This window comes from Oreochromis niloticus, linkage group LG4 (assembly GCF_001858045.2).
Source record: "Oreochromis niloticus isolate F11D_XX linkage group LG4, O_niloticus_UMD_NMBU, whole genome shotgun sequence".
NCBI lineage: Eukaryota > Metazoa > Chordata > Actinopteri > Cichliformes > Cichlidae > Oreochromis > Oreochromis niloticus.
In genome coordinates, this window is record NC_031969.2 from 5,027,259 (window position 1) to 5,053,382 (window position 26,124).

Below are 26,124 nucleotides of genomic sequence, written 5' to 3' on the forward strand. Positions count from 1 at the left end.
CTGGGGAGTATCCAAGTATTTATAACATTACACAAACCAAAGGTCTCCATCACTGTGTTCATGAAATGCTAGGTTTATCCATCTCCTGGGGCGGGCCTACAGAGGAGTGCTCAAGATTTCCCTGTGAGGGAGCTGCTGGTGAAGATCATGAGTCCTGCTTGATCTATGCGATGAGCTTCAGTCTTCCTGGTGTTTCTTAAATGAAGCCTCTTTCAGTGGGTCAACAGAACTTCTGGCACAGGACAGCTGTGATGAAAGAAAGGGAAGAAGTTTCTCCAAACCTCTGGACCCAGGAAACCCAGCTTGGTCCTGATGGTCTCCCTCACTAGTTTCTCTCCAGGGTGAATGTAGCTGTTGACAAAATATGGACTCTATTATTAAATGAAAAGAACAAATTAGACTACACTACTGAAACGTTCTGCTGATGTTTTTAAAGTTTCCATGTTACCAGGCTGTAGAGGGCTCTGGAGATTTAAACAGTTTTTAGGTCCATTACACTCACAGTGTTATTTGAGTTAAAATCTCAAAGGACAGCATTATATTTTTGATATTAACAGCAACTCTGGGCCTCTGTAGAGTGTGCAGATGATCTCATCGCTGTCTAAAAATGGATAACAAACATAAGAAGTGCTGAATCCTTCAATAACACAGACTATTAAGAGTATTAGGTGTGTAGCATCGCTAACTAGCTAGCAACAAGCCTCCAACACAGTGCGTATGCTAGCGGCTAATCTAACTAACCCTGAAGGTTTTTTGTTTCACATATAGCGAGAGAAACTTCTGCTTCTTTGTACTGCAATTCTGGGCGTATCTCAGTATGCCATGCACATACTACATAGTGCTACATAAGGATCAAAATCCGCAAATTATCTAAAACAACAAGAAAAGGTAAATGACATATTATTCAGATATTTTTTTTCTGTTTGGTTTTGTTGTTTGGGTTTTTTCTGTCAGTTATGCATGAAGATCTGTGGATGTACCAGTTGGTTGAGCTTTTTTTCTGCCGTTTTCAACCTTGTTCAATTGTTCCGCCTCCAGTCTTTACCTTAATACCTTATTGTCCTCTGTGACACCAGTTAACTCAAAAGAAGAACACCACACCTTTCATAGCTTGCAACCTTTCTAACGATTACATGCAAGTTGTTCAAGATTTTCAAGAAAGGCTTTTTCTCACTCGCTCATCATTTTTTAGTTATTGGCGCTCCATAAACAGCAGGAAGAAGAGGTAGGAAATGAGCTATTTCTATACTTTTGTCATACCACAAGAATAAAAACCCAATATCTTTGTAATTACATAAATAAGTTATGTTAATTTAAATTTTTCCAATACTCTCTGATTCTGGCGCTGTAGATATTCATTAGTTTGTTTCATTATGCACCTGTCAAGGAAGTGCATCTTTGAAGTAAAATTTCCTTTACCATAAAAAGGGAAAGAAGCCCATACTTTTATATTTATATACTGTATTAGGTACACCTGTTTGAGAGCTACCCATCTGTTCAGGCATTTAGGCACGTAAACATGGTCAACTCTACACATCAAAAGTTGTATTACTGAGGCGAGCAACACAGAGTGGCTCTCCCCTGAGGTTTCACCTTAAAACTAAATTTCTGGATCTTTATTTCATATGAATTGTCTTTCTCCAGGTAGCTGTGCTCTGTTTTTAAATATGCAGCCACAATAATGAAAGTCTTTTTTTAACCGTAATATTATGTTTATTTTTATATTTATGCCTTAAATGTTGTGGGTCAAGGCACACATTTTCTTCCGAGCACAGAAAAAAGTAAAACTGTAAATAGTTTTGTTCTGTGTAAATTATGTTGATCATTATTGTTTCCCTCATCTGTGGAGACTTGGGAGAGTATTTTTTAAAAGATGTTAGAGGCTTAAAGCCTGTGGGTCTCCATATGTTTTCTTATGAATGCATACAGAAATTATTAACAAGAAAAGACACACCTCTTTAGCAAATACAATGTTTTTTCAGTCACTGAAGCAGGGAGGTATTTGCATTGTAATCTATTCAAAACTGGCTTATAGGTTGTAGTGTGCCTGTGTCCAGCTGACATCTAAGCACATATAAGAGGTTGAAAAACCAGCCAGTTCCCCTCATAAAAAGAATAATAAAATGAAGAACTCTTAAAGAGATCTGGGATGGGCATTGTGTAAAACTTGACTGGCACATACCTAACCTGCAGTGAGACACCTGTGCCAAGGTGACTCATGCAAAATACAGGGAGTGCAGAATTATTAGGCAAGTTGTATTTTTGAGGAATAATTTTATTATTGAACAACAACCATGTTCTCAATGAACCCAAAAAACTCATTAATATCAAAGCTGAATGTTTTTGGAAGTAGTTTTTAGTTTGTTTTTAGTTTTAGCTATTTTAGGGGGATATCTGTGTGTGCAGGTGACTATTACTGTGCATAATTATTAGGCAACTTAACAAAAAACAAATATATACCCATTTCAATTATTTATTTTTACCAGTGAAACCAATATAACATCTCCACATTCACAAATATACATTTCTGACATTCAAAAACAAAACAAAAACAAATCAGCGACCAATATAGCCACCTTTCTTTGCAAGGACACTCAAAAGCCTGCCATCCATGGATTCTGTCAGTGTTTTGATCTGTTCACCATCAACATTGCGTGCAGCAGCAACCACAGCCTCCCAGACACTGTTCAGAGAGGTGTACTGTTTTCCCTCCTTGTAAATCTCACATTTGATGATGGACCACAGGTTCTCAATGGGGTTCAGATCAGGTGAACAAGGAGGCCATGTCATTAGTTTTTCTTCTTTTATACCCTTTCTTGCCAGCCACGCTGTGGAGTACTTGGACGTGTGTGATGGAGCATTGTCCTGCATGAAAATCATGTTTTTCTTGAAGGATGCAGACTTCTTCCTGTACCACTGCTTGAAGAAGGTGTCTTCCAGAAACTGGCAGTAGGACTGGGAGTTGAGCTTGACTCCATCCTCAACCCGAAAAGGCCCCACAAGCTCATCTTTGGTGATACCAGCCCAAACCAGTACTCCACCTCCACCTTGCTGGCGTCTGAGTCGGACTGGAGCTCTCTGCCCTTTACCAATCCAGCCACGGGCCCATCCATCTGGCCCATCAAGACTCACTCTCATTTCATCAGTCCATAAAACCTTAGAAAAATCAGTCTTGAGATATTTCTTGACCCAGTCTTGACGTTTCAGCTTGTGTGTCTTGTTCAGTGGTGGTCGTCTTTCAGCCTTTCTTACCTTGGCCATGTCTCTGAGTATTGCACACCTTGTGCTTTTGGGCACTCCAGTGATGTTGCAGCTCTGAAATATGGCCAAACTGGTGGCAAGTGGCATCTTGGCAGCTGCACGCTTGACTTTTCTCAGTTCATGGGCAGTTATTTTGCGCCTTGGTTTTTCCACACGCTTCTTGCGACCCTGTTGACTATTTTGAATGAAACGCTTGATTGTTCGATGATCACGCTTCAGAAGCTTTGCAATTTTAAGACTGCTGCATCCCTCTGCAAGATATCTCACTATTTTTGACTTTTCTGAGCCTGTCAAGTCCTTCTTTTGACCCATTTTGCCAAAGGAAAGGAAGTTGCCTAATAATTATGCACACCTGATATAGGGTGTTGATGTCATTAGACCACACCCCTTCTCATTACAGAGATGCACATCACCTAATATGCTTAATTGGTAGTAGGCTTTCGAGCCTATACAGCTTGGAGTAAGACAACATGCATGAAGAGGATGATGTGGACAAAATACTCATTTGCCTAATAATTCTGCACTCCCTGTAAATGATAAATTGATGAGATGTGTTATACATTGACGTGAATACTCATGCTAACAAATGCTGTAAAAAAAGTTTACAGATCTGAAAACTGCTGTTCACAAACGCTGTCCATCTAATCTGACTGAGCTGGAGCTGTTTTGCAAAGAAGAATGGGCAAGGATTTCAGTCTCTAGATGTGCAAAGCTGGTAGAGACATACCCTAAAAGACTGGCAGCTGTAACTGCAGCAAAAGGTGGTTCTACAAAGTATTGACTCAGCGGGCTGAATAATTACGCACACCCCACTTTGCAGTTATTTATTTGTAAAAAATGTTTGGAATCATGTATGATTTTCGTTCCACTTCTCACGTGTACACCACTTTGTATTGGTCTTTCACCTGGAATTCCAATAAAATTGATTCATGTTTGTGGCTGTAATGTGACAAAATGTGGAAAAGTTCAAGGGGGCTGAATACTTTTGCAAGCCACTGTATGACTAATGTGTCCATTTGCTAAGTTTAACTATTTAGATGTAAAAGATTTTGCCTTTGCTAGTCAACCTACTATAATGTGTGTTTCTGTGTATCAACAGATGTCTATCTCTACAAACTCAAAGCTTTTTGCGATTGCTGTTGTCGGTGTGCTATTCATCGTGTTTGGATTCTATTTTGGGAATTTGTGTAATTGGACAAGTGAGCTAGCCAGCAACAATCTTCCAACATCAAAACAAAGGTAAATAATTCCTGTATCGTGTGTGTGTGTGTGTGGACACACCCTCCTCTTCAAATATGTATGTTATACATTTTTCTTTTCATGGCAAATAGACTGAAGCAACTGAGTGAGAAGGATAAAGTGATATAGCCAAAACAGTGTTGTGCTAAAGGGGCCCGTGGACAATATTTGTAAAACCCTTTGAAAAGAAGCTGAGAATCTGCATGTCAGTTATGTATTGATTATTTGATAGTGTCTTTGTCACGATCATTATAGAGGGCACTGCATATATGTTCAGAAATATTCTGGGAGATTCATGAATGATCAGTAATTCATTTTATTCAACATTTGTACACTTACTGTTTCCGGTCAAATATGACCGATCACTAGAAATGAATAGTGGAGACAACAATTAGTGTAAATAACTGAGTCCAGGTACATCCTCTTTTTTCAGATGGACATACACACACAGACACACACACACATTGGGTTCCCTAGCAACTACTGCCCAATAGAGCCTCACTTCCACGAGAACAACTCCTCTGTTGGCAGTATCATTGTATCATTGAACTTTTCTCATAGATTTGGCGTACAATCCTTTTTTGAGGCCTTGCTGACAGGTCACTGGGTGTCAGCACCATGGCAAGGCGATATATACCCTAAGTGAGGCTCTTTACTACTTATTTGATCACTACACTGGTGAGGAGGTGAGAGGCCAGGAAAGTGACGGTGGGGATGCATTAGAGGAGAAATTGTCTGGATCTGAAAGTGGCACGGAATGTAATCTATGCAATCTACACCAAGAAATGACTGATGAGGAGGAATCCAATGATGAAAAGGATGGCCATGCTGAAGCTGCCATAAGGATCACATCACATAAGAATATAATTTCTTTTATACTTGACTCATTTAAATGTTGATGTTGAATTGTGACTCTTCAGGACTTTCATATTACAGGCACTCTTCAGGATCTCTACATTATAAGTCATCTTTGCCCACACAACGTCGCTTACCTGGTCCATGCACCTGTTCTGATGGCTCTACAATTCTCAAAGACCACATCCCAAAAGACCAATATGAGGAATTAATGCAGCGACGAGCTAAAGAGTTCCAGCAATACAAAGCCAGGTAGAAGATGGATATATGGTGGGAGCTTTCAGTGAACTGTTAGACTTACAGTTCAGTAATAAAAGAGAATGAAAAATATATGTGTGTGTGTTTGTGTGTGTGTGCATGCGTGTCATACTGAGTATTCAAAATTCTTTTGTGTCATTTTTCCCTATTCCATCTCCTCAACAGGACTAATTCAGTACTATCCAAGCTACTTTTTGCTTTGCCTAACTCTCCTCTGCAGTATCCTATCCAGGGCGTTATAGTACGACCCTTGACTGCCACTGCAATACCAGGTATGTCTAGCTCAATTTATGCTTCAGTCACCAATGTTTTAGTTTTTATTTTTCTATAAAAATAGAAGTACAAATAGAATAGGAAGGCAACAAGGCCATGGTTCACAGTTGTTTATAACATGAAAGTGATCACTTTTTATAAAAGTATGCTCTCAGTAGTCAGATCAAAAACAGCACTGAACAAATACATCTGCAAAGAAGTAGGTATTTGGTGATTCAGAGCCAATAGCATTAGGTAAACTTGAGTCATTTAAAACACAACTAGAAAAAGTTGCATTTCCTGCGAAAATACCGGGTAAATGCCATGTAGTGGAAGTTGTCTTTGAAAAACTGCTGAAGAAGCGGAACTATGTGCTGAAAAGAGGTGAAAAAGCTGAAAGGCCACAAATAGTCAAACCTACGCCCCCCGGTGTCAGGGTGCCTGCTCATCTCAGTGAGCTAAACAGCAAGCCAAACCGGTGTGCAGAAGAAGATGAACTTGTCTACTGAAAGGAGGAAGAAGCTGAACTTTCTGCTGAAAAAAATGTTACCACGGGAAAGATTCAAACTCGCGCCTCCCGCTCTCAGAACACCTGTTCGTCTCAGTGAGCTAAAACACGGCTCACCCCATCGAGCTAAACCCGCGACCACACTTGTAGTGTGGTCCCAATCATGTGAATGGGACAAAAAGTTGCACAAAAAGCTTAATATTTTAAAACGTGTAAAAGTAATGACACCAAAAGATAGAGCAGGTAAGAGCAGAAATGGCAGAATATTTTAAAATTTGAATGGTGAAAATAGTACAAGAACTGGGGGAGTAGTTAAAGGACAAAAAACGGAGCAACTAGAATAATAAGAAGATTAAAGAATAAAGAGAAAAAGGAACACAATAGGTTAAATGCCTATGGCATTCACCCAGTGAGGAAAAACTAAGTGAAAGATAGCTGAGGTTTCCTCAAGAACTTACCTTGCAACACTTGTGTGAAGTCAAAAGATGATTTGAATATGTGTATTTCAGTAGAAGGACTAAATGACACTGAAGGTATTTTTATTTCAGGTTTAGGTCTGCATGCTGAAGAAGGAAACAGCTATAAGGTTGGTCTGATATAACAGATTAGAAACAGGCAGATCTCACCCAGATCTCCCTGACTGAATGGTAGAGGTTGACTGGTTTATGCAAGATGGCGGCTTGAATGTTTTTAAAGTTCAAAGATATGTATGTTTAACTTATTTTATAAAAGGCAATGATGATCAAAACATTCATTAATCATTAATTAATGAATGTTTAATTTTAATTTTGATGTAAAAATTTGGGGCAAAATAACTGAATTTAAATTCAGCTTTTGTGTGAATAATTCAGTCGATTTTTGTCAATATTAAAAGCAATAATACTTCTTTCTTCTTTGACATGATTTTTTAATCAATGTACAGCAGCCATCTTGGGTAACCTTGGGCTTTTATACAGCTTGCTACTGAAAATGCTTTTGAAAGCCGGTATCTTATTCTGAATTTAAGTTCACGTTTTCGCATTCTCATGCTAAGAGAATTGTTAATGTACGATATACTAATTCTCAAAAAATGTATTATTGCATTCATGTGTGGCAAACAAGGCTTGGTATACAATCTACATAGTCAGTATGGGCTTTCATAACACACTGTTATTCAGTTTCAGTCAGTTTATTTTAGTAGACCCTATATTTCACCAGGTAACACTGGTTTTGACTAGTGAGATATGTAAATCTGTGCAAGTTATGCATGTACAATAATTTATGTATACATTTATAGAAATGTATTGTTTCTATAATTTACCAAGTATCATAAAGTTGAAGTTATTGTGTGTTACATACGTAGTAGAGTCAACAGATTCCCTGAATATGAGAGATCATTAGATTTGATTTATTGATGAACAGAATATAGGTAGGTGTTTGGCAGTTAGATTTCGATGGCCTTTCTCGGCAGAAAGGAACCCCAGCTGTGAAAGGGATTACAGCAGGACCCCCAAAATAACAAAGATCTTACAGCTCTTCCGGCTGGGGAAAAGAATATGCATGTTAGGAGTAATGCATGTCACAGGCAGGGCATAGCAAGCATAAGCACAGAGAAGGGTGAGCAACTAGGAAAGGTCTGGTAGGAACCTGACCAGGGCTAAAGGCGAGCCTTCTAGCCAGAGGACCATCCATCAGTATGGGTGCTGGCACTACCGCCGGCCCTCCAATGGCAAGCATAATTAGCTCTCTCTTCACCACGACAGACCAGTACAGTGTCTACAACACTGCAGCCGCAGCACCAATCAGTCTGTCGATCTCCTGCTCCCCTCTCCCCTAACTTGTAAACAAGACCCCAAGATATTTAAATTCCTCGACTTGGGGCAGGAACTCTTCCCTGAACCAGAGTGGGCACTCCACCCTTTTTCAGCTGACCTAACCCCCTAACCCTGGCATAGTTGTCAAAAAAACAGCAGGAATCACCTGATTTGTGATACGATATGTATGACATGAGCAACAGGAGCAGAAGGATGACAAGCCTTTCTAATTTTTCTTAAATGAGGTTCTCTATGTACCGAGTGTTGTGGCTGAAGGCTGAAGCTCTTTTTGAGAAAGGTAAAGTCTGGGTGTGATCTTGTTGGATCTGCATCATTCATAAGAGTCACTAAGGTCCAGTAAGTCTCCAAGCCTGCACACAAGTCTGTTAATTGTGTTTCAAACAAACAAACAAGCTTTATTCACCACATACACAATCATACAGAGTACAGCATGCAGTGAAATGTTTTGGGTCCGAGCTGCGGACAGGCTGCAGATGTAGCCGCACCATTCCAGGGCTTGGTTTTTAGCATGGGGGCTCTAGTCAGGACCCTTACTGGATACTGGGTGGGAGTCAAACTTGAGACTCCCAGCCAAAAGTGTGTAGTCTTACCACTACATTATCCAGCTGCCAATTATCAATTACAGCCCTTTTGGGTAGTTGATTTTGAAATTCCTCAAACAGCACAAGTTCATATGGTCATGATTGGTTTTAACTTTACTAGCCTTTGACATTTGTTAAAAAGCACCCTTTTCTCTCTTGCAATCTCCACATAAGTAGGGGTGGCAGGTTTATTTCATATTCCTAAATTTTTACCTTTCAGATTCAAGCACTAATTCCTATGCTTGCAGGACAGAATTATATTGTTTCACAATATAATTCTTATTGTTTGAATTATATTGTTTCACAATATAATTCAAACTGTCCTCAGTTGAAGAAGCTGTGCATACTTGCATCTCCCAATAGTTTGCACTCTAACAAAACGGACCACACATCCTTTGGGCTGTGTAGTGCATCTGATATGCACTGAATGCTATAAAACTATATGAACACTGAAAAATATGTTTTTGTGTCAAGTTCTCTAAAAGGCGGGACTAATGTCTAATGCCTTCTCACTTTAAAGATTTCTTCAGGTTTAAAAAGACAGCTTGACTGGTGGTGGAGTTTTGTGGAGGTGGTAGTAATGTTTGCATTGCTAAAATTACTCAGAGCACTTTTTATTTTATTCATGTGTTTCTATTCTAGGTTCTCTTAACTGTGTCAAATGGTGTCCTAACCACAGAAACTTCAACTGCAGAGGCCACTGTTCAAGGTGAGTTTCCAAGTCAAAGGTAAATTTGACTCCAAGTCGAAGGGTGGGCCATTTATATGGATACACCGTAATAACATGGGAATGGTTGGTCCTGTTTGTGGCACATTAGTATATGTGAGGAGGCAAACTCCTCAAGATGGGTGGTGACCATGGTGGCCATTTAGAAGTCGGCCATCTTGGATACAACTTTTGTTTTTTCAATAGGAAGAGGGCCATGTGACACATCAAACTTATTGGTAATGTCACAAGAAAAACAATGGTGTGCTTGGTTTCAACGTAACTTTATTCTTTCATGAGTTATTTACAAGTTTCTGACCACTTATAAAATGTGTTCAATGTGCTGCCCATTGTGTTGGATTGTCAATGCAACCCTCTTCTCCCACTCTTCACACACTGACAGCAACACCGCAGGAGAAATGCCAGCACAGGCATCCAGTATCCGTAGTTTCAGGTGCTGCACATCTCGTATCTTCACACCATAGACAATTGCCTTCAGATGACCCCAAAGATAAAAGTCTAAGGGGGTGAGATCGGGAGACCTTGGGGGCCATTCAACTGGCCCATGACGACCAATCCACTTTCCAGGAAACTGTTCATCTAGGAATGCTCGGACCTGGCACCCATAATGTGGTGGTGCACCATCTTGCTGGAAAAACTCAGGGAACGTGCCAGCTTCAGTGCATAAAGAGGGAAACACATCATCATGTAGCAATTTCAAATATCCAGTGGCCTTGAGGTTTCCATTGATGAAGAATGGAACCACTATCGTTGTACCCCATATACCACACCAAACCATCACTTTTGTTGTTCCAACAGTCTTGGAGGGATCCATCCAATGTGGGTTAGTGTCAGACCAATAGAAGTGGTTTTGTTTGTTAACTTCACCATTCACATAAAAGTTTGCCTCATTACTGAACAAAATCTTCTGCGTGAACTGAGGGTCCTGTTCCAATTTTTGTTTTGCCCATTCTGCAAATTCTGTGCGCCGATCTGGGTCATCCTCGTTGAGATGCTGCAGTAGCTGGAGTTTGTAAGGGTGCCATTTGTGAGTAGCTAATATCCGCCGAAGGGATGTTCGATTAATGCCACTCTCCAGTGACATGCGGCGAGTGCTACGCTGTGGGCTCTTGCTGAATGAAGCTAGGACAGCCACTGATGTTTCTTCATTAGTGACAGTTTTCTTGCGTCCACATTTTGGCAAATCCAACACTGAAGCAGTTTCACAAAATGTAGCAAGCAGTTTGCTGACTGTAGCATGGGAGATGGGTGGTCTCGTAGGGTGTCTTGCATTGAAATCTGCTGCAATGACCCGGTTACTGCGTTCACCAGATATCAACATGATTTCGATCCGCTCCTCATGTGTTAACCTCTTCGACATGTCAATGGCTGTGAACAAACAGAAACTTGTAAATAACTCATGAAAGAATAAAGTTACGTTGAAACCAAGCACACCATTGTTTTTCTTGTGACATTACCAATAAGTTTGATGTGTCACATGGCCCTCTTCCTATTGAAAAAACAAAAGTTGTATCCAAGATGGCCGACTTCTAAATGGCCACCATGGTCACCACCCATCTTGAAGAGTTTGCCCCCTCACATATACTAATGTGCCACAAACAGGACTTTAATATCACCAACCATTCCCATGTTATTACGGTGTATCCATATAAATGGCCCACCCTGTATGTACCAAATTAATATTGGTTTGGGTTTTTTTCTTTTGTTATTTTTAATTATGGAATATTATTAGTTTTCTTTTTTTCTCTTTGTTTCATTGTTTTTTCTTCCTGTGTCCCTGATAGAAGGCTCAACACTGTACAGAAAATGCTAATATTTATATAATTATTTTAGATGAAAAATTAAACAGTGGAAGACTAGTAAAAGCTAGGTGTAAGTTAAATTATATGCCAGGAGTGAACAAGATATTGATACACTGATCAAGACATACACTGATCCATACCAGTACAGCATCTACAGCAATTACATTGGAATATCATTCAAACTGGAGAAGTTTATTTGAACGGTAACAAAGAGAGGGAAGGTAGTCAGAACTGAGGGAACTGCACTTGTTGATCTGTGAGACCAGCACCCGAATACAGGAAGTTTGATCATATGAGTATTATGTCGGTGCAGAGCTTGGATGGAGCTAGTACGTGAGGGGAACTCCCCCAGTTCTAATTGCCTCTAAATTCTAAATACCTACCCTAGCTACTCTGATTAAAACTGGGGGGACTGAGTAGCCTTGCAGGCCCAGTATGTACCAGTCACAGCTGTTGTGACAGCACCCCTCTTGTTCAGTGCTCTTGGAATATGACTGGGTTTAGTTTAGTGGCCTGGACTGTATGACTCAAGGGTCTGAGTTCAATTTCTCTAGCTACACCTGATGGCCAGGGCTTTGCCCATGGGAGCTAGCTGGCCTCAGCCCAAAGAAGCTACATGGGTCCATCCACCTATGTGCCCACTACCCATGGTGGAAGTATACTTGAATCCTCCACCCTCCACCATCTTTCTGGACATTGAGATTTTCTCCAGTGGATGAGAAGTTGCTTCTCTGTACCTTGGGTTGGGGAAAAGGTCCTAACAATCATTCGTCTGTGTGCCAAATGACAGTTCAGAGTGCTCAGCCTTCTTGGGGTCATTGGGTGGAGTGCTGGGAAGTGCGCCAGCTGAGGATTCCATTGTTCTACTCCATGACTCCACGTGGGCAATGATAGCGTGACCTGGAGAGGTGTCATAAGGAGGAATGGCCTGTTATATCTGAACCTAAATGGTGTTCTGTTACTGGACTTCAGTGTTAACTACAACATAACACCATGATTAAGCATAAGGGTATTCATAAGTGTATGTGGCACCAGAACACTATGTCGAAGGTTGATGATCAATTTTGTAATCGGATTATCAGATCTGCAGCCGTAAGTCTTGGACACTCAGGTGTAGAGATGAGATGCGCTGCTAGTTGAGCACCACCTGGTGATCAGTTGTAGCAGAAAATTCTGGACAGAACTGATGAGGGTATGCTGGACGCAGGGGCCATCTTCAATTTCCACTGTAGAATACGCATGGCAGACCCTACGACATTGTCACACTTTCAAACACTTCTTTATTCAGTTGTCGTTTGTTTTACATTTGGCTGTAGCTTTTCAGCTGCCAGCCACACATACACAACAACAACACTCGGGCCCCAGTTCACTCTTTTATGGAGGGAGGCGTGATGATCTCATGCAGCTCAGGTGTGTTTGCCTCCATGGCAGTATGCCACGAACCACGCCCCATCACACCCACCTTCAGCAGAGACTCAACTGCACTCTGAGGGAGGCTGGGAACAATGAATCTGAGTGGATCATGTGCCACACCGCCATTGCGAAATTGGTAACAAGGGGCTGTGGCTTGTAGAGCCTGTGGGATTCCAGAGGCAACTGACAGGTGCTGGCAGGCAAAGCAAAGTACAGTTGTGGGTCTTATGTGGCTGATTCAAAAATGTAGGTGTGGAGTTCAGTGAGACCATGGAACAATAACTTTTATAAATTTATATAAATTATTTGCTAAAACCAAAATACAACATTGTGGTCTAATAGAATACATGTTTGGTGTTTGGAAGAATTATTTCCAGTGCCTTCACAAAACACTTATGTTTAGAAAACAAATGGTAACACAACTCAAGTGCGGGACCCAGGCAAAACAAGGCACAAGAATCAGTTAAAGACTTAATTCAATCAGGAGATATTTACAAATAATTTAAACTGGGGCGAGTGACTAATTCAACTTGAACAAACACAAAACACACGAGTCATCTTTTACGTGGGCAAGAGTCTTGACTAAACACAAAGATCAGATTAACTTGAGTGAGACACTGGGTCGTCAGAGTAAACAGAAACAGGCAGCGAGTAGCCGGGTGAGAGAGGAGAGGGAACTAGACAGGGGAGTGAATCCAGAAGATGAGCTTGGCAACTAATATTGTAGGAGTCTTACTTGGATTCCATGTTGGCCGAGGCTGGGGAGAGTGCAGTAGGTGAAGCCTTTGATCAGTGAGTGAGCTGATGAAGAGTGGGCAGGTAGCAGAGTGTGGAGTGGCTCCAGGAAACCACAGCAGCAACTAACAGTTGAGATATTATCCCAGGCAGCAAGAGATGAATGGCGTCCAGCAGAGGTAAGTGAATGAACATAAAAAAGTAGTTTTCAGGCCAGATGGGAAACACTGTAGACAAAGGAAGGTGCGTCATCACACAGGAAGAAGTAGCAAAGGAAGGAGCAAACAAACTGACCTGTTTCCTACACTGGGTGAACTGATAATCTGGAGGAATCTGGAGAGCTGCACCGATCCTTTTGAACAGTTGTTGATTGCACGGCTGACTCACACGTGAAGGTCAATGAAGGTCAAATTAAGGGTTTTCATGTACTCAGCATAAAGTGTGTGTGATCCTTCCTCTGTCTAGGTGGTGATTATCTGTTATTTTCTACAAAGGTTGCTGGCTCTCCATTATTCCTGTCAGTAACACATTAAACTAGCCACTGTTACTTTTTTGAGATCATTTTTATAATTTTTTCCCCTGTAACATCTGTGTAAAATAAAAATTGTAATCTCAACAGACTGAATTCATAAAAGAGTAATGCGATAAAATTTAGAAGACAAAGACATAAATGTATTCTTTTTCTTACAAGGTATCTTGACACCTTTTTAAAAATCCTACCCTGTAAAACCTTTTTTATTACATCTTTTTATGTTATGATGGTTTTCCCATGTACTTGCCTCTATAGCTCCATACAATTTTAGACATTGTGTCTCCTCAATCAGCGTAGTATTGGTTGTTTTACATTAATCTTATTTAGTAAAGTTCAGGACTTCATATTCTCGTTGTCAATTATCAGTAACTAATGTATTTTGGCTGGGCAGCACGGTAGCATGGTAGTTAACACTGTTGGCTCTCAGCAAGAAGGTCCTGAATTCATCTCCACCATCTACTGTATTTCTGTGTGGAGTTTGCATGTTCTCTCCGTGTTTGCACTGGTTCTCTTGTGTACTCTGGCTTCCTCCAAAATCCAAACACATGAAGTTAATGAGGTTAGGATAACTGGTGATTCTAAACTGCCAGTCAATGTGGGTGCCAATGGTTGTCTGTATGTATGTGTTAGGCCTCCGACCGACTGGCGACCCACCCCGACCTCCCAATAAGGATAAGCACAAGAGAATGGATGAGTGAATAATTTAATTAGGAAAGCCACTTTCCTAATTTGTCAGAATAAATTACTCTGAATTAAAGACCACTCCTGTTATATTATAAGTCCTTTCTGAGAAATGACTACCAATATTATATTACTGTGAATATACATAAAGTAAATTTTTCACATCTGTTTGCACTTAGCCACAACCCATTAAATGTAATTTTAAGGCTGATGTAAAGTTGTCTGGTTTTAATTCACAGGTTCTGGAGGGACGAAACTGATTATTGAGTCTAACAGCCTGCTGGTCCTCAATAATCTGCTGGCCAAAGTGTCCTATACCAGCACAATCTACCATATAAACACTGGAGACCTTGGTATGTGTCAGAAATGTGAAGAGCTATAAACCCCAATTTTTAAATGACAATTGAATTTGCAAAATGTTATGTGCATTTTACATTAGCATTAATGTATGAGTTCTGTACGTTATATTTAAAATAACTGTGAAAGAATAAGTCCTGAATTGTTTCTTTGTTATTTTTCTTTAAACAAGAGTCCCACATGTTCTGAACCTAAACAAATTTTATTTTTGTGTTCAGTCACTTTCCAGTTTGAAAACTATGAAGCCGCGTTTCCCATTACCATCCAGCAGCCTCATGTACCAGTCCTGTATGACATGGGAACAGGTAGAAGTGAGCTCTTCATCAGGGGTTAAAAGCCAAGTCCATATTCATTTAAATATTGTTGCAAAATGCTTCTTTATTATATTCATTGCATACAGTTAAGAAAATGTGTTATGTTGAGGCAGAATCATTGTTTCCTTCAATCACTGTGATTTTTTCATTATCTTACCCTTGTGGAAAAGAAACCCCCAAAACAAAAACCTCTTTCGCATCTTTTTCATTCCTAGTCGTTTCCACCTGAAACACTGTGCTTTGTTAAGAACTAGTAACTGATTAGTTAAGAAACATCATCCAAAAGATGTATGAAATCCACAAAAATATAATAATTATTTGACCAATCAAATAATCATAAACCATGCTTTGACATCAATAAAGAACAGCTATATGTACTTAAATTTCGAGGGAGGTGCATGACAAGTTGCATCACAGATTACTGTCATGGCAGGGTATGCCGGTGAGTTTATTAAACGGACCAAAAATGCAGACATGGCAGAAAAACAAGGTATTTTTAAAAAAGGCAGCAGGTAACAGATCCCCACATGGCAGACAGGTCTGGCCCAGATGTGGAGTCAAGCCGGCACTGCTGGCTGACTTCTGGCATGGTAAGTGGTATGTCATCCATATATGGGCCAGGCCTGGCATATATATCACTGTTTATGTGTGGCATGCCACATCTGGCCCGATTGTGGTTTGGTTTATGTGGCCCAGGCTCATAGAACACAGGTCTTCCCCGGATCCGGTATCAAGCTGGCACTTTTGACTGACTGATGTCATGGCAGGGTGTATGTAATAGGGCGGCCCTTAGCGGCTGGAAACACAGTGAGTTGGACGAAGGCAAGTGCAGTGGAACAAAGTATTTATTTGCTATACAGCTCTCCTCACAACAATTAACTCCTTGGGCTTCTTCACAGCACAAAATATCCTCCTCTAATGACAACCAGCAGCCTTAAATATGTTCAGCTGTCACAGACTAAACCATTATTCCACTCTTAGGTAAATTCTTAAATCCCAACCTTCCACCACAGTATACAATATATCAATTAGAATAAATAAATACATAAATACATTTCACATTTTTATATTAATAAATATTTCACACTTTAATTTTACACCAAACCCAATATTATAAAAACCCAGAAACCCAAGCACAAAAAGATTCACCACACTCTCTTTACCAATGGTCTCTCCCGGAACCTTTAAATGGTGTCTGGACCCCCGGGGAAACATTTGCCCAAACACCCTGAAGAGGACACAGGCAAGAAAGGTGAGTAATCATTATCTTAACAACACTTATTTGCACCACTTTTATTCCTAGATTTCACACACACATTTGCATTAGTTTTCCTTACTGGTAAACCTTAATCATCATCTCAATCACCATTCTTCTCTCCTAACAGACAACCACCACATTCCTTGATGAGGAGCAGCTGTGCAGGATCTGAAACAAGGCTACCAACTGATTTTAAAATTCCCAATAAATAATCAATAAATATTTAAACTTCTTGTGTGCAAATGTTTTACTGTGCAAATCCATGCTTAAAGTGCAATGCTAAATAAAGTGCTTGATAAGGTGCTTTTAATAAAGTGAAAAGTGTGCTCTAAAGTGCTATACAGAGAATATAATATAAATAAATGTAGTAAGGGAGTCCTCTTCCTTACAGTGTATGTCAACCAAATGTGGGCCAGGTCTGGTAATGATGGCACTGTTTAAAGTACACATTAGGCTGACAACTGGGGCCAGAGGTGAAACTGTTCTGGGCCAGCACAGGGGCCCGCAGTGTGTCTGCAACTGGCCCGTGGCTGCACACAACTTACACATGGCCCATATACCGCAAATACTGACGGCCCTTTGGTGGCCCTTCTTTGCGGTATGTGGGCCATGTGTATGCACATTGTGTGGGCCAGATCCGGGCAATACCAATTTTGCTATGTGGGAGGCTGCCCGCGTGGAAAGTGGTGGCGGAACAGGCGTTAGCCTGACCGACTCTGGGTGCGGAGACCACTGGCTGAGGCGAAGCAGGGCCAGCAGGTGTGGAGACCTCACACAGCCGACTCAGGATTCTGCGGCTGGGGCTGCACAGTGCAGTCAGTCTGTTCAGGCAGTGACTGTAATGCAGCATCCATGGTAGGCTGGATGAGTTCACCTGAGCTCTCAGCCAAGACAGGATGCTGAGACGGCCCGGCAGAGCTCCCAGGTGTATCAGTCTTTACGACCTCTGAGCAGAGGTTAACTGCTCGGCCACTCCGGGGAAGTCTGGGATTCCCACCACAGCGAGGAGCGCTTGTGGTGCAGATGCCGCTTCGTGAGGGAAGCTGACGCCGCAGGAGCTAAAGGTGTAGTAGCAGCAGACTCCTCATCATCTGACCTCATGAGGCTGGCGATGGGAGGTCCATCTGAGGCAGTGAGGGTGAGTGACTTGTCTGTGACGGAGAGGTGGATGTAGGCGACTCTGGGCAGGGGAAGCTGGCCCATGACAGCCTGGGCCAGTGGAAGGGCACGGAGCCCATCTTTCAACTGAACCAGGGAGTCCAACACTTCTGACAGTTGAGGAATCTACAGGAGATGCAGCTCCCTTCAAGTCTGCAATTCTGCACAGACTCCCAATCTGCTCACTCAACTGCGTAGTCCATGCTGGGCGGGCTGTGCTGTCATGATGGGGTGTGCCAGAGTGTTTATTAAGTGGACCAAAAACGCAGACTTGGGAGAAAAACGAGGTATAACAAAAGCTGAGACGTTTATTTGGGCTGATGTCAAAACAAAAATAAAGCAAGGCAAAAGCGAAAACTAAAACATGGGAAAAGCTAAAACTAAAACATGAGAACTGTGACTTGAACATGGCCTGAACAGGAACATGAGAAACTATCACATTAGAGAACTAGAACATGAACATTAACCCGAACAGGAGAAAGAAAACTCTGTGACCAGACCTGACTTGGTGTGGAGACAAACAGACAACCCAACAAAGAACAGGGGATAAATATACAGAAGGGTAATGGGGGAAGAGGAAACACCTGGGGAGACACAGCTGACACAAATATACATGATGAAATGATTTATTGATTTGCATTCAAATATCTCAGTGAATAAAGATTACCACAAAGCAAGAAAGCACGAGACAAGGCTAATCATAAGGTATTGGCTGAAGCATTTGCTTATTACGCCAACCCTTTTAACAAAAGATCTTTTTGCATGCAGCTCCTGTACACAGGGCTCGAAGCAACGAATAAAACAAAGCAAAGCAAAAACAAACAAACAAACAAAACAAAACAAAACAAAAAAAACTTTCCACCTTAGATAAGTAACTACATCAAAGCAAAACAATCAAGAGTTTCAGTATTATTTTTTTTGCTCTTTTCATTCTTGATTTATATATTTTTCTAATACTCTATTTTTAAACATGTTTTTAAACAAGGAAAATGAACTACACCTTTTTAAATCACTGTCATAACTATTCCACAGGTTAACTCCTCTAACAGAAACACATCTCTGCTTTATATTTGTCCTTATCTTGTTTTTTTTTAAAGAAATCTGTTCCCCTTAAGTCATATTGACTCTCTCTGACTTCAAACAGCTTCTGAGTACTGCGGCAAAGCAAGTTATTTTGTGCTTTATACATTATCTGTGCCATTTTATATTCAACTAAATCATAAAATTTCAGGGTATTCAGATTAATAAACAAAATGTTAGTTGGTTCTATGTAGTTTGATTGATGTATAATTCTTATAGCTCTTTTTTGTAACTTGAAAATATGAAGAGTATTTGTTTTATATGCATTACCCCATATCTCCAGACAATAAGTCATATATGGAAGCAACAGAGTATAATAAATTGTGTATAATGATTTCTTGTTCAGGACATGCTTTGTTTTGTAGAGAATAGCAATGGTTTTTGACATTTTTGTTTTCACATGGTTTATATGAGACTTCCAACTCAGCTTATCATCAATTATCACTCCAAGAAATTTATTTTCGAACACTCTTTCAATTTCAATTCCAATAACCCTGATTTTAGATACATTTTTCATTTGTCTAGTGCCAAAAATAATCAATTTTGTTTTCTTTATATTTAACGATAACTTATTTATATCAAACCAGTTTTTTAATATATTTAACTCCTTTTCCACTGTAGTCAGAAGCTGTTCTAGGTTTTTACCTGAGCAATACAGAGTGGTATCATCAGCGAACAATACACATTTTAACAATTTGGAAACACTACATATGTCATTTATATATAATATGAATAATTTAGGGCCCAGCACAGAGCCCTGAGGAACACCACAAGTTACCTTCAACTGCTTAGATTTTACATTATTGATTTCGACATATTGACATCTGTCATCCAGGTAACTTTTCATCCACTTGTATGCTATCCCTCTTATGCCATATCTCTCTAGTTTATTCATTAATATAGAATGATCAATTGTATCAAACGCCTTTTTTAAGTCTATAAAAACACCAACGGTATATTCCTTATTATCTATTGCATTAGATATCCCTTCTACAAGTTCCATCACTGCCATCGAAGTGGATCTTTTCGCTCTAAAGCCATATTGGTTATCACTTAGGAGATTATACTTCTCAATATATTTATCAAGTCTATTAACAAATAACTTTTCTAAAATTTTTGAGAACTGTGGGAGTAGTGATATTGGCCTGTAATTGGTAAATTGACATCTCTCTCCGTTTTTATGGATTGGAATAACTTTTGATATTTTCATTTGTGAGGGAAACACACCAGTTCGAAAGGACAGATTACAAATATATGCGAAAGGTTTCACTATATATTCTATAATACTTTTAATTAATATCATGTCAATACCAAAACAGTCAGTGGACTTTTTATTTTTAAATGTTTTCACAATGTTAATTATTTCTCTATGAGTTACAGCACCAATAAATATGGAGGACACATTCTGAGTAATATGTTTATTTAGGTCGTTATTATTTCTTGACTCTGGAATTTCTTTTGCTAAATTAAAGCCAACATTTACAAAGAAATCATTAAATTCATTTGCAATGTCTTTAGTTTTATCAAGCACAATATCTTTATCTTTTTTAAAATTTTGAGCCCTTTTTGATTATACTATTTAATATCCTCCATGTTTCTTGTGTGTTACTTCTACTTTGCTCCAATAATGTGTGGTAATATTCTTTCTTACTTGTTCTTATAATATTTACTAATCTATTTTTATATAACTTGTACTTTATTTCAGCATCTTTTGTCCTCTGTTTTATGAATGTCTTATATAGATTATTTTTCTTTTTACATGCATCTTCTATCCCCTTTGTGATCCATGGCTTATTTGATCTGTGATGCTTTATAGCGATTTTCATTAAAGGACAATGTTTTTCATACAGTGAAAATACAGTTGATAGAAATGCATCATATGCACTATTTGAATCTTCATTTGCAAAAACCTCATTCCAATTGTGTTCCTTTAAGTCCACCTGGAGGGCAGCAATGGCTCTTGTTATTCTATGTTGTATCATATCAAATGTTTGATTCTTTTGTTTAGTTTTAATCCCAAAATAATTTTGAAAAATTGCAAAAACAGGAAGATGATCGCTTATATCAGTTATAAGAAGTCCACCTACTATTTCATAGTCAATTTTATTTGTGAATATATTATCTATCAATGTAGCTGTATCAATTGTTATTCTACTTGGTTTTATATTGATATGATGCCACAGGGGAAAGTAAAACAAAACACATTTAACATGGAAGCACTAGACTAGAAATAAAACAGGATACATTGAGAGACATAGATATGACACACAAGCTTGACGTGGGCACAGACATAAATCACATGACAGACTGGACAGGAAACATGATACATAACAAAAGAGACACAAATGACACAAAACCCAGAATAAAACTCAACTAAAACCTAACTAATTATAAAAACACAAGAACTTAACATATTTCCAATATAACATAAGGAATCAAAAATACAAAATAAACTCACCATAGGGTTTGAGAAAGTCTTTCAGTTACAGTGTTCCTATGACAAAGAATTGTATCATAATTAATGAAAAGAACCTAGAGTTGTATAAGACTAAAAGAAAATGATAAACTTCAAGGGAAATGTTTACTGAGGTTATAAATCAAGTGAGCATAACGGTAATGTTTTGAGACTTTAATACCAGTGTTGGGAAGGTTACTTTTCAAATGTATTCCACTACAGATTAGTGACGTTCGATTCGTGAACGAATCGCTCAATACTCGGGAATCACTTTACTGACTCGTGAATCATGATTCACAAGTGCAACTGACTCACTGACTCATCCCTGTTGCTGTTAGCAAGCTAATTCCATTAGTAGAAATATATCTAGCTTATAATTAAAATTGTGGGGAAAAAAACAACAGCCAGTTTCTTAACAAAAACATTTCTGCTCTGAACTGGAAGAAAAAACCCTGAGTAGAAGCTCACATCAAGACAATAGCTCCTCGGTTCACAGTAGCATCGCTCAGCTAGCATGCTAACAGCACATTTGAGTTACTCACCCACTCCCTTGCTGTGCTGAATCGTAGGGTTAGCAAATCACTCAGGACTCGCTCACCCCCTCCCTCCTGGCTCACAGCTCAAAGGAGTTGAACGAATCACTCACTCACTCACCCCCTCCCTCCTGGCTCACAGCTTCTTCTTCTTCTTGGTTGGCAACCAATGTTAAGGCGCTTTACCGCCCCCTGGCTCACAGCTCAGTGGACATTTAGATGAGATATATTTGACACATTTAAGGAAAATACCAATAAAATAAAATAAAAATAAATAAATGTTCCCTTTAGAATTTTTTTTTGCTCTTTTTTGCTCTAAAAAAATTGTTTTCTTTTACAATCATTCATCTTAGCAGTAGGATTTACATTAAAAGAGAAACAAATTAAGTTTGAGTGAAAATATACATTTTTGCACTCTCTGGTCAACTGACTCAGTGACTCAAATGACTCAAGAAACCCGATTCAATTTGGTGAGTGACTCATTAAAACTCGATTCAGTAAAAAGAATCGAATTTACCATCACTACTACAGATTACAGAATACATGCTCCAAAATGTATTTTGTAACATATTCTGTTACATTACGCAATGTGAGTAACGTATTCTGAATACTTTGGATTACTTAATATATTGTTATGCTTTTTACAACTACATGAATGTGCTATTGCTGTGTGATTTATTACTACTACTGAAGGTTACTCACCATAACAATACCAACAAGATTTTTAAATCTTAATATAAAATGAGTAACAGTAGGGTGGACATTAGGTAAGGCTGCAGTTTTTGCAGCGATCTTGTATAGAAAACTATTCTGTGCATATATAAAACAGGTCTGTGGCTCCGAATTGTAGTAAAGGGACCTCTGGCTAATACGTCGGGTTCGTGTCGGGCTCATAACCGAAAAGTAGCTTTACTTTGTTGTCTCGGTCAACTTTGCTAGCGAGTGACAGAGAGAGGTGTTGAAAGGCTGCTCCAACAGAACTTATTGTTTCGGAGGAAAACACGAACACAGTGTACAGTCGAGTCTTAACAGCTTACTTACAACTGGGCTCATCAGGCACTCTTTTTGGCTGCAGTGGTTATTATTATATTTACATGCTTCCATCTCCCGTTTCTGGTCGATGACAACTCGTACTTTTCGACTCCTTTTTCTCCTTCCCTCGCGCTCACAGACACATAGAATGGACTGCCATAGTTTTCTAATTTTTTAAAAATATTTCTTCACATTATTATGTGGACCGCAAGTAGAGGTGACATAGGCTGCAAGACTGAGACACAGGCATTAGAGCCTCTTAATGCGTCTTTTGTTTGGGTTTCCACTGGCATGGAATTACCAAAAGTAGAGAGGGCATAGCCTAACATATGAAACAGGAAAAGACCGCCGTGTAATCCATTTATTTCAGCAAAGTAACTGTATTGTGAATACTACCTTTTTAAATGGTAACTGTAACGGAATACATTTACTCATATTTTGTATTTTAAATAAGTAACGGCGGTACATGTATTCCGATACTCTGCAACACTGTTCAATACATTAGGATTTTTTTTTTGTAAACCAGAGAATGCACCCACTGCTGGCAATTAGAAGGAATGCACATTTTACTTAGTTTGAATGATGCAGAAATCTAATGCTACTCTGTCTAACAATCCATCTTTTAAAAAGAATATTCTCTGTATACTTCTGTCTCTTAGATATCAGCTCTCAAGTCACCATTGTCACAAAGACCTTCCTGCGCTACAAACAACTGAGGGTGTTATTGGACAGCATCCGGAAATTCTATAGTAACATAAAAGTGATTATTGCAGATGACAGCTTAGAACCAGAGAGCGTTACTGGAGAAAACATCCAGCATTACATCATGCCTCCAGCACAGGTATGCACATGCAATAATTTTCAGATTTTATATATAATATAGATATAATATAAGACATGCAATTGTCGATTCAATTTTTGGAAGATTTATCAAGTACAATTTCAGTTAAACCAGGTGCTATTCCGATATATGAATTTGGGGTGTTTCTTTTCTCAGGGCTGGTTTGCAGGCAGAAATCTGGCTGTCTCCCAGGTTACCACCAAGTACTTCTTGTGGGTGGATGACGACTTTTTGTTTTCAGAGAAGACGAAGATAGAGAAACTTGTGGAGGTGATGGAGGCAGTCCCTGAACTAGATGTGGTAAGAATAAAATAGCTTGTGCTGGATCATTAAGTTTGTTTTAACTGCTTTAAATAGAACTCTAACAGCTATGACCCTAACGTTGTACTTTTAGAATATGTAGCCTTTGTTCTTCTCCCAGGTTTTTGTATTCAGATGGCATAAACTAACAATTCTAGCCAACACACAGAAAAACTATTTCCATTTTTCCCCCCCAAAAAAGTACAGGCAAGAGTTAGGGTGAAGGGGTTGGGATGGTATTTTCACAGGTGATACCTTACACTACAGTGAGTTAAAAAGGAAGGGGAAAAGAGGAATGTTGTGCACTTAATCTGAGTAGAAAATACACATAGGACAGAGAGCTGAGTATCCTACAAACTAAAATGGTCTTTTGTTTTCAAAAGTAATTCAAGATTATTTTTGTCAATCACCAGTTTTGAACCTTGGTTACATCTGTTTAGGGTTGATTTATAATGAGTTGTTTGTTTTTTCTCTAATTAGGTTGGTGGGTCAGTACAAGGGGACACGTTTCACTTTTCTATTCTATATGAGGAAGGAGATGAAAACGAAGGTGGCTGCCTATACAGGAAGTCTGGTGGGAAATTCCACCCCCTTCCTAGTTACCCACAATGCCATTTGGCCAGTGGAGTGGTCAACTTCTTCCTGGCTCGTACAGATGCCATGCAGAGGGTGAGATTTGACCCTAAGCTCCAGCGAGTAGCGCATTCAGGTAAATCCAGATCTCAAAAGAGTTTAGATTGAAAATGGCACTAAGATGATTTTGTTAAAAGGCAAATGTCTGTTTCTGACTCTAGAGTTCTTCATGGATGGCCTGGGCTCTTTGATGGTTGCCTCATGTGGTGATGTGACAATTGACCATCAACCTAAAACAGCCGAAAACCATAATCCTACCTACAACAAATTCAGAAGCCCTGGAAGAAATGATGGAGAATTCAAACTGCAGCTTCATTTTTTCAAAAACTACCTTAAGTGCATTAGATATGGATAGAAAACCATGAACAAACATAAGGGTCACTTGTTGTCATACATATTGCACTTGATCTGAACATTTTCTTCTCTTTCATTTTTATTGTTTTGTTATTCCTCCAGGAATGACAAAACTTGGGATTCTCAGTGAATATAGCTATTTTTTGCTTTCTGTTGGGTTTTATTGTTCCTTATTTGATTTCTTTATTGTTCTATAGAAAGTTTGATTTCTTATGCTACCGACATAGCAAAATTAGTATGGCCTGGATCTGGCCCACACAATGTGCTTACACATGGCCCACATACCGCAAAGAATGACGGCCCTTTCGTGGCCTAGATCTTGTTTGGCAGAGGTGGCCCACACATGGGCCAGCACAAGGCCAGTTGCAGACACACTGCTGGCACAGTTTCAGCTCTGGCCCCAGATGTCAGCCTAATATGTACCTTAATCAAGCCATGTAATAACAACATGTGCCGGGACATAATAGTGCAAAAGTAACATGACGAAATTCTGTTCAGACAGTGAATGGACTGACTCTTATACAGTGTCATTCTACTCTCCTGATTACTCAAAGTGCTCTATACAACATGACACATTCACACACTTTCTCCAAACTGAGTGCTTCCAAACTACATTCATACACATTAACACTTTTGACTGGAGGAGCCAGGGATCGAACCACTAACCTTTTGATCAGTAGGTGACCTCATCTACCTCCTGAGCTACAGCCACGCAGTGGTAAACATGAGTAAACACTCACTAGGTTTTGGATAAAATGTATGTTAGGTTTTTGTAATGTTGATTGTCATTTATGCTTAGAAATATCTACCCATATATGCTTAGAGGTGTATAATCGATTGTGTAGTGATAGGATGTGTGATCTTTAGTAGGCTGTAAAAGGCTTTGTGTGCATTCCAGAGCTCTCTGACTTTCACACCCACATTTTAGGAGCAAGGGAGAGGTCGTACCTTGTCTTATTGTTTTATGGTAGGATAAACTGTTTTAGTCTAAGTGCCTTTTGTTTAGATGGACGGCTCTGGGGAGTCTTCCTGGGGTCACAGTTTGACCCCCCACACACAGATACACACATACACATACACACACACACACACACACACGGTATTCTTTGTTCACATGCATACCTATGTAAGATGTCATATGTTAATGAACC

At 39.5% G+C, this 26,124-nt stretch overlaps 1 protein-coding gene across 1 annotated transcript; it reads left to right on the top strand.

Annotated features, from left to right (window-relative positions):
- Positions 1–1,134: 1,134 nt before the first annotated feature.
- LOC100695743 (beta-1,4 N-acetylgalactosaminyltransferase 2-like) lies at positions 1,135–25,316 on the top strand. Its single transcript, XM_019358257.2, has 12 exons — positions 1,135–1,225; positions 4,361–4,500; positions 5,437–5,607; positions 5,779–5,885; positions 6,922–6,959; positions 9,411–9,477; positions 14,898–15,011; positions 15,234–15,320; positions 23,505–23,686; positions 23,843–23,986; positions 24,467–24,695; positions 24,781–25,316. Exons 2-12 carry the CDS (start codon positions 4,361–4,363, stop codon positions 24,972–24,974), a joined length of 1,473 nt encoding a protein of 490 aa, XP_019213802.1. The 5' UTR covers positions 1,135–1,225; the 3' UTR covers positions 24,975–25,316.
- The last annotated feature ends 808 nt before the right edge of the window (positions 25,317–26,124 follow it).

Bases quoted from the DNA above. Each gene is read 5' to 3' on its own strand.
- LOC100695743 (XM_019358257.2), top strand. From the start codon at position 4,361: ATGTCTATCTCTACAAACTCAAAGCTTTTTGCGATTGCTGTTGTCGGT. The intron at 5,886-6,921 runs GTATGTCTAGCT...TTTTTATTTCAG, and splicing joins GACTGCCACTGCAATACCAG to GTTTAGGTCTGCATGCTGAA. The intron at 24,696-24,780 runs GTAAATCCAGAT...TTCTGACTCTAG, and splicing joins CCAGCGAGTAGCGCATTCAG to AGTTCTTCATGGATGGCCTG.